The 12,612-nt window shown below is 48.3% G+C and overlaps 1 protein-coding gene across 5 annotated transcripts in view; it reads left to right on the top strand.

Annotated features, from left to right (window-relative positions):
- The window catches only part of FBLN2 (fibulin 2), a 109,595-nt gene extending 97,009 nt beyond the window's left edge, over positions 1-12,586 (top strand). For all 5 annotated transcript variants that reach the window (XM_064724343.1, XM_064724342.1, XM_064724344.1 and 2 more), the window contains exons 12-17: positions 4,018-4,146; positions 5,043-5,168; positions 6,149-6,265; positions 7,235-7,363; positions 9,526-9,649; positions 11,660-12,586. In XM_064724343.1, coding sequence (XP_064580413.1) covers positions 4,018-4,146; positions 5,043-5,168; positions 6,149-6,265; positions 7,235-7,363; positions 9,526-9,649; positions 11,660-12,017 — 983 coding nt within the window. In that variant the 3' untranslated portion in view covers positions 12,018-12,586. The remainder of the gene's footprint in view (positions 1-4,017; positions 4,147-5,042; positions 5,169-6,148; positions 6,266-7,234; positions 7,364-9,525; positions 9,650-11,659) is intronic.
- Positions 12,587-12,612: the final 26 nt, after the last annotated feature.

The following is a 12,612-nucleotide window of genomic DNA, read 5'->3' as shown; positions in this document are numbered from 1 at the left end:
GGGCTGGGGGGCTCTCCCAGGGGAAACTTCTGTTTCATTCCCAAAGAGATATTTGGGGTTACTTTCAGTTCCTGAATGTGTTTGAGGAGTGGGAGTTTGCTGTCCCTGCAGCTCTGGGATTTGTTTGTGCTGCAGGATCCTGATGTGTCGTTGCTCCATGGAGTTTCTCTTGGTATGCTCAGCAACTGGTTTTGGCAGCAGATTTCACTGACTTCCACTCTGGAGAGAGTGTGTTTTAACACTTAAGCTCATCCTGTCAGTCAAGGCCACAATGCCTAGGTGGTTTTTGTAGTACCTCCCTGGAAGTGAAGTGATCTGCAGTAAACAGGGCATGCTGGTCTTGGGGGCTCACAAGACTAGCACCAAGTGGATTTTCTTTGTAGGGGTGTTCTATGCGTAGTGTTCCCCATTACATTCACTGGTGAGGGTGTTTAGGATAAATTCTCACTGTGTGAAAAAAGTTGTGAGGAGAATGAGTATATGAAATATTCATATAGGCTGGTGTGCAGCTTGATCCTGATTTGTGTTTGTTCCAGTGTGTTTAGGGAGTTACTGACTCAGAATAGCAGATTTCAGTGCTTGTTAGCATTTGTTTGTAAATGAGCACATGAGGCACCAAGGGCTGGGAAGCTCAGTCCCTGGTGCCCAAGGCAGGGCTGGCTGGGTGTTCTCTGATTCCCCGTGTTTCAGGTTACATAAAATAGGAAATCCTGAAATGTCAGTGGGGAAAAAGAAAAAAAGGAATGACAAAGCAGCAGTTTGCTTAGTGGTGATATCCCAGTGATTTTCACCTACCTTCCCCTGGAATAAAGGAAGGCTAGCAGATTAACAAAATGTGCTTTGTAGTGCTGCAGGTGGGTGGGAACTGTGTTGAGAGCCATTAATTTGGCCATGATTAGCAGCTTGTAGTGTCCACCGGTGGTACAGCCAGACCCCATTTCCACAGATATTTCTGCATTCACCCTTTTGCTCTTCATTATCCTCTGCCTCCCCTCATTTGCCCCCTGGACCATTCAGACCATGCGTGACCAGTGGAAAGGTGGAGAAGATTTGGAAGTAGCAGATTTGCAAGGAACAGGTTATGTGTGCAACTGAGGAAATTGAGAAAGCTTCCAAATACTGTGTTTTGTTAAGTTCAGGGCAAAGCAGTGCAGTGTTCTTTTCTGTCCTGTTACAGCCTGGGATATTTCAGTTCTTACAAAAAGAAGCTCCAAAAGTGCTGTCCCCCTCAGTTCTGTGCAGACGCAGTTCTGCAGCTGCTTTTGATCAGTCATTTCTCAGCCAGGCCACGTGGGCTGGGGATGGCTGCACCACCTGGAGCATGGTTACCCCGAGGCTGTTTTTAGGGTCACCACCATGCCAGAGGCTCCCTGAATGCCATTTCTCCCCAGGGCAGCCCTGAGCAGCACAGCTGTCCTGGCTGCAGTGCCAGCATCCTTTGCCCTGCATGCTCTGCACACGAGGGCAAGGGTGCAGTCCCCATCCCTGGACATGGCCAAAAACCACGGGGATGTGGCACTTGGGGACATGGCTTAGTGGTGAACATGGTGGTGCTGGATCAACAGCTGGACCTGGTGATCTTGGAGGCCCTTTCCATCCTCAATGGTTCTGTGATTCTGTCATAGCTGGGGCAAGTTGTGTTCCTAAATTTCAAATTGATGGGACAGAAAGAATCCAGCTTTTCTCCACAGCTGTTCCTAAAAACAAAACTTACTGTGTGTAAATCCAGGAGAGAGGAGGAAATTGCCATTAATCCTCCAGCATCTCTGCTCTAGAGCACAGTGAGGTAACAGAATGCATTGTGATTCCTGATGGCCTTCAGTCTCTACTTTACAGCACACTCCAGGCTCTTCAGGAGCAGCCATAAGGAGGCTTCTCTAGCTTGATTTTGGGAAAACATAACTGATGTTAATTAGTGATATCTCTGTCTTTGCTGTGTGCACTCTGTCCCTACTGCTGGTCTGTGTTGTTTGGTATTTTTTTTTTGAATGGCTTTTTTTTAAAGTAGGCAGACAGCACAGAGAAGAAAGAAGAAAAGCATATGGTCCTAATTTCCTCTCTCTGTGATAAAGACTAGTGTCTGTGAGGCATTACAATAGCTAATTAGATCCCTGAATCAGATTTATTCATTTCACAGTAGTAAAAACATCATCTGCACGTGTTTGTTCAGCAGAACGACACTTGTAGGGTCATCTCCTCTGTTTAGAGAATTCATCTGTCTTTAAAATGCTCAGATTTTCTGATTTAGCAAATGAGTTATTAAAACCTGCCTCTTAGATTTAGCTGAAAACTGCTCTAAGTGTGAAATATGGCACAGTTCTGATGTAATGCCGTAAAGAACTAATTAAAATCTGAATGTAGTGGAATGCTGGATTTTGGACAAACTAGCAAACTGGGTGCACACATGAATTCATTACAAATAAAACTGCTACTTTACAAATTATCTGCATTAGAGACTTCCCTGGTTTTGCTGCTACCTCTGATTAAAAGAAAGCTGGTAACTCAGTGTTCCAGCAGAAATTTCAGTTCCTGTCAGGAGTTCCTGCATGGTGAGAGGCACTCCCTGCCATCCCTGACCCCGGTGCCAGCAGGGACTGTGTGGGTGCAGCCCCTCCAAGGCTCTTGTTTGATGGAGAACTGCCCAGGAGCCCTCTGAAGTGATTCAGTGCTCAAATTTATGAATTCAAATAGGGCAGTGTGGTGAATTTCCAGCCTAGAGATGCATCCTGATGATTATTACAGATGGGCTCAGAAGCTCACTGTGAGCTCAGCCGGGAGGAGCTGCTAATAAATGAGAAATGGGAACAGTGGAATAGCCCAGAAGATAGAAACTGTAATAACCAAAATAACAAAACATGGTGCAGGTTACAGAGGCTGGATTCCAAAGAGCCCTGGGCAGGGCAAATGCAGACAGGTATAGAGATACAGGTGCAGTCACAAAGGTGAGCTCAGAACCTGACCTTGCATGAACTAGGCATGGAGCCAGCTGGAAACAAGAACTGGAAACTTGACCAAGTACAGGATAGTCCTGTTAGCATACTGCTAATTCCCATGACCCCACTCTTCCCACCATGGCCTGGTCAGGTCCCCTTCCCCTCAGTGCCCTGCCTGCCATGGCTTGTGGCCAAAGCCCCCTGCAAACGCATCTGAAGCAGGAGTCCCAGTTGGACGAGGTTCCACAATTACATGAACAGGGATTTGGGTTGTAAAAGTAATTGAAGATGTGAACAATAGGAAAAAACCAGGATATGTTGGCTGAGAAAGTGGCAGAGCTTGGAATATTTGAAGAAAAACACAGTTCTGAGGGTTAATCAGACTTTTTGATGCTTCTTGTCACAGATGGTAAGAGGGATTTGTTAGATGCTGATGAGCTATTTAGTCATGTTGCAAGTCTTGTAAATCAGCCTGTATTGAAAACTCTCATCTTCCTCCTAGGAAGTTTGAATGAGATTGGAAATGATGTGTGTGAGGGGAGAAGCAACTAATTTGTTGGTATTGGATTTTGGATGAGAGGCCGTGGGGAATATGAAAATGGGAGCTGATTGAGAAAAGAAAAAAATCAACATTGGGAAAGAGCAAAAGGTAGACAGCAGGAGCAGACTGAGAGGGCAGGTGGAGATGAAAATAGCAATTGCTTTAATTGAAGGGATGAGCAGAATTTCTGGCTGGTTCTTGTTTTGCTTTAAATGGCTTGGTGTGACTCATGGAATAGCAGAACATCAGAATGAGGGGTTTAAATGTCATGGTTTGATCAGAATCAAAGTGTGTTTACACTGAAATGTAGAATATACTGGGAGAACCCCATTGCAAGTCCAGTTACCATTTTCACTTTGAAGGTAAGGCTCTGCTTTTCCCAGGTTTGACTCAGGTGCCCCTGAGATGAACACGGAGGGAGAAGCTGATGGTATTTCTCCTGTCCAGTTCTAACCCTGACATTAATGGACCTTTTTGTGTCTCTTTACAAACACTGGTTTTAAGCAAACTGTACTGATGCTGAGGCCCTCTCTGGCTCTGCAGATGTGGACGAGTGCCAGACTGGGGTGCACCGGTGTGGAGAGGGGCAGCTGTGCCACAACCTGCCCGGGGGCTATCGTTGTGACTGCAGGACGGGCTATCAGTACGACGCCTTCAGCCGCAGCTGCATAGGTACGTGGGGCACGGAGGGCAGGCAGTGACCCCTGCCTGGGCCTGGGCCCGAGGCAGTGCTCAGCAGCACTACAGTCTGAGTTCTGCCATGGTCAGCACCTCTGCAGCATGAGCTGTGCAGTCTGCTCAGCACCCCTGCAGCATGAGCTGTGCAGTGCTAAGCACCCCTGCAGCATGAGCTGCGCAGTGATCAGCACCCCTGCAGTCTGAGCTGTGCAGTGCTAAGCACCCCTGCAGTCTGATTTATGCCATGCTCAGCACCATTGCAGTCTGAGTAATGCAATGCTCAGCACCATTGCAGTCCAAGTTGTGCCATGGCTCAGCACCATTGCAGTCCGAGTAGTGCAACGCTCAGCACCTGTGCAGTCTGAGGTGTGCAGTGCTCAGCACCTCTGCAGTCTGAGTTGTGCTGCGCTCAGCACCACTGCAGTCCATGTTGTGCAGTGCTCAGCACCACTGCCACCCGGGTTGTGCTGTGCAGTGCCTCAGAAGAGGGTGCCATCACCTCCAGGGCTGGGCTGTGCAGCACATCCAGGGCTCTGTCGCTCCCAGCTGGGATTTGGGACCAGGCGCCCTTGGCTTGCCTTAACTGCAGGTTGTCACTTAAAACATCTGCAGAGTTCTTCCCTGTGGGTTGTGCTTCTGCTGCTGTGGGAGTTTTTCTGTCTGAAGGTTTCAGCACTGTCCTCCCAGGAGCCGTGACACAGCACTTTGTCTTTGGTCCCCCCCTGTGCAGCAATCAGAGCTCGGAGTCTCACAGCCTCCAACCCAAGCTTGTAGAGCACTTCACGCTCTACAAACCAATCTCTGATACTTTAAAAAATCCAAAAATCCCCTCCTGCACCTCGTTTGCTCGTGTCCCTCAGCTGACTGTGGGTTTGCTCTTGGTGCTGCAGACATCAACGAGTGCTGGAACTACCCTGGGCGGCTGTGCCAGCACACGTGTGAGAACACGCCCGGCTCCTACCACTGCTCCTGCTCCTCCGGCTTCCGCCTCTCCTACGACGGCAAGCACTGCGAAGGTACCGCTGCTCCTCCGTGGGGAACGAGCTGCTGGGGGACCTGGGAGGAGGCCTTGAGGTGAAATACAAAGGCAGTGACCTTTGTGTGCTCAGATTTGCAGACAGTCACAGAATTACAGAATAATGATGTTAGAAGACACCTCTCAGATCATCGAGTCCAACCCATGCCCTAACACCTCAGCTATAGCACCAAGGGCCATGTCCAGTTGTTTTTTAAACGCATCCAGAGATGGTGATTCTACCACCTCCCTGGGAAGAACATTCCAGTACTTTATTCTTTTGGTGAAAATTTTCTCCCTAATATCCAAGCTGTACCTTCCCTGATGTAGCTGGAGCCTGTGTCCCATGGTTCTGTCAGTGCTGCCCGGTGGAAGAGACCAACCCCACTTGTCTGCAACCTCCCTTCAGGAAGTTGTAGAGAGCAATAAGGTCACCTCTGAGCCTCCTCTTCTCCAGGCTAAACAGTCTCAGCTCCTTCAAATGTTCCTCAAACACTGGAGTTGTCAGATGAGTGTCAGCAAGTTTCTCCTTTTCTTTCTTTCCCCATGTACTCTTTGCTTTCCTTTCAGATGACAGGAGAGCAGAACAAAGTTAAAACAGGAAACCATTCAAATTTTGATAAAGATGAAACTTGGTAGTGACAAAACTTACATAAAACGACTTTGGATTGAATGGAAAATTTTTGAGTTCTCCATGATTTTTTTTAGGGCAACAGTATTTTAGTGAACTGAAACCTGTGAAGTCTGAAACAAATGTCTGCATGTGTGTGTGTTTCCATTGGCATATGGAGAAATGAAATTCAGGTGCAACAGACATGCTCCAGCTTCCTGGCATTCTGCCTAAGGAGCAGAAAAAATAGGGACAAATAATCCTTCCTGAGTCACTGTGACTGGAAGGTAAAGGTTTTCAGGGCAGGAAAGGGTGGAAGACACTGTTCTGAAGCACTGTGACCAGCTCTGTGTGTTTGTTTTTGGATGCAGATGTGAATGAATGTGATAACAGTCCCTGCAGCCAGGAGTGTGCCAATGTGTATGGCTCCTACCAGTGCTACTGCAGGCAAGGCTTCCAGCTGGCAGAGGATGGGCATTCCTGTAAAGGTAAGGTGCTGCCTCGCCAGGTCAGGGGCGTGTGTTTATTCTCTGTAGCAGGAACTCTCTGACCCTCAGCAGCCCCTGATGCTGCAGGTGATGCCTGAGGATGGTTGTGAGCTGCAGCTGCCACAGAGGCTGCAGAAGGTCCCTCAGCTGCTGCACAGGGCAGTTCAGTGGGTGGAGCACACCTGTGGGGCTGCACAGCCTGGGAGGTTGTTGTAAGGGTTTCATGGGGGCAGAGCTGACTGAAGAAATCAAGTGGGAAGATATTTGTGTATTGCATCAATGAACACCTGCACTGCTGAGTGAAGGCTTGCTCTGGCTGCTGCTCATAGTGAATGAGTAGCAGAGTGTCAGAATGGAGAGGAATGGTTTTACCTCTTCAGCTGAAGTTACCAGCACTGACACACTGGAGGGTCTCTGTATAAGGAATGGTGAAGAAGCCAACACCCTTCCTAGCACAGGGAAGCCTGGTGAAAAATGCATTGCTGAAAGGGGAGTGAGGCCCTGGCACAGGTTGACCAGAGAGATTTCCCATCCCTGGAGTGTTCAAAGCCAGGTTCAGCCTGGTCTTGTGGAAGGTATCCCTGCCCATGGCAAGGAGGGGAATGAGCTTTGAGCTCCCTTCCAGCCTGAGCCAGTCTGTGATTCCATGATTCTCTCAATTACAGAGGCACCAGAGAGAGACAGTGCTTCAAATTCAGACATGCCCCACCCTCATTATTCCTTCCCATGAGTGTGTACTGCTTGCAGCCAGTATTTCTGGGAGCAGGCTGGTGTTCAGCATTTCAGAAAGCACCAAAGCAATGCCAGACCTCCATGGTTATGCTCACATTTAGAAATATATTATAAATGTGTCAGGTGAGAGTTTCCTGGTGTCCTGCAGCCTGCCTTTGCAGACCTGTGTTTTGTTTTGTTTTTTGGTTTGTTCTGTCTGTTTTGTGTGCTGGGGCTGTGACTGTGTTCTTTGCACAGACATTGACGAGTGCGCGCAGAGCGCCGGCATCCTCTGCACCTTCCGCTGCGTCAACGTCCCCGGCAGCTACCAGTGCGCCTGTCCTGAGCAGGGCTACACCATGGCAGCCAACGGCAGGACCTGCAGAGGTAACAGCACTCACAGTCTGCAGTGAGCTCAGCCCTTACAGCTGCTCAGTCAAACCCCCATGTTTTGGATCAGTCGCTGTTCCAAAGTCAGTCTTCGACAAAGTTGCCAAATATTGGTATCTGCAAAGTCAGTTTTCCTGTGCTAGAGGAAAGTGCTGTGGCAACTCAGCTGTCAGTGTGAGCTAATTGCTTCAGTGAATTCCCCATGAGCCCACTTCATCCCCCAAACTGAGGCACTTGATGGCTCACGTGAGCTGTGTGTGCACCTTGGAACAGCACTCAATGATCAGGGGTATTAGAGGTGCCAGATGTAGAAATCTGTGGCTGCTTTATGAGTTACAGTTTTCTCCTCCAGAAAACTGGGAGATTAAATGTTGGTGCTGTAATTGAAACTTGGCCATCCAGCAGTGTCACCTAAGCTTAATTGTGCTGGCATTAATAAATGTTAGTGAAATGACAAGTACCCTTCCCTCACACACCCCTTTTCCTCAGAATTGTGGAGATGTCTCCTGGGAGTCGGGTGGTTTTCATCTGGTGTGCAGCTGTGTGGTTCAGAGCTGAGCCCCCCTTTGCAAACGATGCACTGCCTGTGTAACCTGATGGAGGATCTGATTACCTTTAGTCCTCTGCACATTCCTGCAGCCCTTACACCAACTGCCAGGCATTTCCTGCCCTGGCTCTTTCAGGAACCCTTCATGTAATGAAGAATTTGGCTGTGTATCTCCTGTGCTTGAATTCTGACTGCTAACAGCAGTGAATTTTCTCTGTGTAAATCCTGAGCAGCATGAGCATACTTAATCCCGACTGTGGAGCAGTGAAGCAGATGAAATGACAATTAAAATCCTTTAGAAACATTTTAAAATATTTTCAAATGTGTTTTTAAGTATGATTGCAGTAATATCCATGTGCACTTAAATTCTTACATAAAGTTCACCTTTAGAAAACTGCAGCTCCCCTGGATATACCCCATTTTGGAGCTCTGCAGGTCTGTAGGCACAAGTTTGGGCAGATACTGAGGTGTGTCTGAATACGTGGTCAAAGGAAGGCTGGGGTGGTGTTGGCTCTGTTGTTGGCTCCTCGTGCAGGGAGATGATGTTGGTTCCCCCCAGCTAAAGATCTGGCTCCAGTTGCTCATCATCTGACCAGTTCTGAAGAGTTACTGGTGGAATGTTCCTTGTACCCTATTTTCAAAAGATGAGTTGTATCTCATGGCCCAACATATGGATCTTTTTTGCAGAAACTGCCTGTGGTGTTTTGCAGCGCAGCCAGAGTGGTACAGGGAGTGCTTTCATGACAATGATTGCAATATGGAAGAAATTTTCTTTTCACCTACGGGCACTGCTGAGAACCAGCAAGGGATTTACTTGACTTTGATTCCCTCCTATTTCCTATTGTATACTTTTCTTTGCAAGACTTTTAAACCAGCTGGTTCAGTGTGTGAGATCAGTTCTCATCCCAGGGGAATGGAGGGAGTGGAAGGCTGTGATTTCCCTCTAAGAGTCTCTGCTCTGTGAGAATTGGCAGAGCTGCAGGGCCCTACACAGTCCACATGCCTTGTCTGTTGGAATTTATTTCATTTTAAAGCCTCTGTGCATTGTCTAGACGTTTGGGAGTACACAGTGTGACTGCCAGGGCTCTGCCAATGCTTCCTGCTCAGGCTGGATCCTTGTCTCTGCATCTGGCTTCCAGCATTGTCAGGCCCATGGCTTGGGCTTGTGGCTGTGTGTTATTTAGGTAGCCACATTATTCTTTGGAGCTTTTAAGTGCTCTTCATTATGTTTTCTGTAATTACATCTCATTATGGGGAGATACTTTTATTTAGGTTTTCTGAACTCTGTGCCTTGTTCTGAAGGGTTGTTCTGAGTTCCCATGTTCCACATCTCCTGGATCCTGTAGGACAGCAGTGACCACTTTGCCTTTGCTTGCTTTAACTCCAGATTTATTTTAGTTGCTCTGCTTTAATCCAGAGCTACCTTCATGCCCAGATGCATTCTTCTGGCACAGCCCAGCTTTCTCCAGTCTCAAAAAGTCAGTGAGAAGGTCCTGTTGTCTTTTAGCATGGCTCAATTATATCCTGGTGAGGTTTGTTTATTCCTGAAAAATACCAGGAATTAATTCTTACTTTTGAACTTAGACCATCTTTTTCTTGTGTTTCTTCTTAGATATTGATGAGTGTGCAATAGGAAGCCACAACTGTTCATCTGCAGAGACTTGCTACAACATCCAGGGCAGCTTCCGCTGCCTGTCCTTCGAGTGCCCTTCCAACTACAGGAAGGTGTCTGACATGTGAGTATGGCCCTGGGGCAGCACCAGAGCCAGCCCAGTGCCTCTGCTGCTCTGTGGTGCTTCCTTTGTGGGTGGCTGTGGGTGCTCAGAGCTCTGAGAAACTGCTTTGGTATACCTGGAGCTCATAAACCTTCCCCATGCAGAGTTTGTGTTTGGTTACCCTTCATTCTCTCAAGCCCTGGAGCCCCTCTTTGCCCTCCAGCTGCTGCTGGAACAGTAGAGACCAGAGCCTGCAGCTCTCCTTGCAGCTCTAAAATGTCTCTGTTTATAATTAAGTTTTAAAGCACGACCTTCTGTGCTGTTTGTATCAGAGCGGGAGCAGCCAGGCTGCTCAGTGGGTTTGGGGCTCCCTGCTTAATACTCACATTGCAGTTCCTCAGGGAGTGTTGAAAGGGAGCAGGAAACTGAGCTTGCCAGGCCACAGGATTCTGGGAATGGCACATCCCCAGCCCCTCAGCAGCTGGGGCTCAGGAGCCCCAAAATCTCCCTGCCCATTTTCTGTCTCGGTGGCTGCCAGTGCTTTGGAACCAGTATTTACTTGCTTATGGCTTAAAACATACTTTTCCTGCCTTATAGAACTGAGCAGCTTTGCCAGTTGAGGAGTTTGTTTCCCAAGGTGTTTTAGGTACCTTTTCAAGGGGTCTCATTGTTATTTTCTTGGAGCAGTGCCCCAGCCCTGCTGGTGATGAGCCCCTGGCTCCCCGTCCCGGCTCTGTGCCATTCAGCCTGGCTTGGCTGTTCCCGTGGAGCTTCCCCTCGCTCTCCCCAGGCTGTGATCTGTGGTGCTGTGCTGCTCTCAGCTGCACACCCAGACGTGTCCTGGGCACTGGCAGGGCAGAACAACCAGCTGTGATCACACACTGAGGTTTGGGAATGCTGTTTGTCCTGATGGGACTACCTAAAAACAGAGGCCAGACAAAATTAAGAGAATAAAAAGCTGTTATATTTATTGAAGTGCCTTCAGGTACATTTAGGGCAGAAAAAACTCCCCCAGGGGCTACACCCAAAATATGTAGTCACAGGTTTTTATACTTTTATAAGTTTGGTCCATTTGCATATTGGGGTTTAATCTTCCAATTACAGCTTTAGGTAATGAAGTCATTTACCCCAAGTTTGCTGCCCCAAAACTCACTTTTGTTTCCATCTCTGGGGGCCTGAGGCAGTGAGGTGTCCTTGACTGCCAGGCCCGGAGAGGAATTGTTGTGTCTGCCCAAAATGGGAAAGCTGCAGCTGCCACTTTGTATGGAGTTTAGAGTTAGACACTAAAGAATTGCAGGATTACAAATGTATGAAAAATACAAAAGCTGAAATCCTAAGGTATTGGAATTAAATACCAGTGTAGCTGGGTGGAACATGCCTGGGCTCTTCTGGCCCTTGCTGCTTGACCAAGGGCAGCAGCTGTGGTGGTTTCACCTTAGAGACACCTTTGGCTGGCTGGATGATGCAGCTGGGTGCTTGGGAGAAGTCCAGGCTTGCAGGAGCTCAGGTTTACCTTGATGGAGAAGCTTCAAGGCAAGGTGGAGGAAAAGGAGTCAGGTTCTGCTGGAGGGTTTCGATCCAGAGCTTTATTCTGGCACACAGGCCTCTGGATCAAGCAACAGCTCCAACAGAACCAAGGAACCATGTGGTTGCTGTGGCTTTTAAGCCCAGGGAGAGGGGCAGGGAAGGGGTAGGGATCCCACCAACCAGGTAAGGGGGGGGAAGTCTCAAGGGACAAATGACACCTTGATGGCCCAGTGTCCCCAGGGTTGAGAGGCATCTTTTGGACTCTGCCAATCACACTATGCCCTTTCTGGGATGCCAAGATTGACAGACAACACTCAGCAGAGAGCAAAGGAGGGGAAGGGAGAGGTGATTGGCACACCTGGGGAAAGAACCAGGATGACTGAGACAGGCAATTACATCACACCACAACATCAATCAGTCCGATCCTTTGCAGTGCCCCCAGGTTTTCATGTTTTTCCCTGCTGTTCCCTGGCCGCTGAAGGTCCCTCTCTGCTCTTTCCCCAGGAGGTGTGAGCGCATCAACTGCTTCAACTACCTGGAGTGCCAGAACACGCCGGTGCGCATCACCTACTACCAGCTCAACTTCCAGACCAACATCGTGGTGCCCGCGCACATCTTCCGCATCGGGCCCTCGCCCGCCTACGCCGGGGACAGCATTGCGCTCACCATCACGCGGGGCAACGAGGAGGGCTTCTTCAGCACGCGCCGCCTCAACGCCTACACCGGCATCGTCTACCTGCAGCGCCAGGTCAAGGAGCCCAAGGACTTCCTGCTGGACGTGGAAATGAAACTCTGGCGCCAGGGAACCTACACCACTTTTCTTGCCAAAATCTACATTTTCATCACAGCTCATGCCTACTGAAGCCTTTGCTGACGTTGGATTTTATTGGTGCTATGCTCTTTAACTGTTCTACCAAAGCTTAATACCATTGAACTGGCATTTCATGTATCTAGCCTTTATATTATTTGTCTTTCGTTGCTTTAAACTTTCTTATTGGTTGTGTAAATTAAGTTAATTTTTATCTTTTTATGTTCTGTTTTCCTATGCAATTCTGTACATCATCATCTGCCAGCGAACAAAGGAAGGGTTAGAAAGGCAGTACAGACCTTGTGATAAATGCTGGAACCTTTTCTTAGCAATTATTTTTAGGTGTAGTCACTTCTGCAGGGTATTGCACTAGAGAGGGAAGGTGTTCCTGTGGGAGTACTGGGAAAAAAAACATGGAATGATTTCTCTTTCTGACACAAAGTTCTGGTTTGGCCAGGCCAGTGGCCTCACTGGGGTCTCTGCTGAGGTGCTGAGTCCAGGGCCATCCACGGACACTGATGGGGACCCCACCTCCTGCTCCCAGGTTATTTTCCTCCTTCCAACTTTCATAATATGTTGCCTTAAAATATATATAAATAAAAGGAAACTCCACCAGTGAAAAAGCCTATGGATGAATCTTGCTTTAGCA

The sequence above is a fragment of the Zonotrichia leucophrys genome, chromosome 12 (assembly GCF_028769735.1).
Source record: "Zonotrichia leucophrys gambelii isolate GWCS_2022_RI chromosome 12, RI_Zleu_2.0, whole genome shotgun sequence".
Taxonomy (NCBI): Eukaryota; Metazoa; Chordata; class Aves; order Passeriformes; family Passerellidae; genus Zonotrichia; species Zonotrichia leucophrys.
Note: the sequence above shows the minus strand (reverse complement) of the source record. Positions and strands in the feature narration are given on the sequence as shown.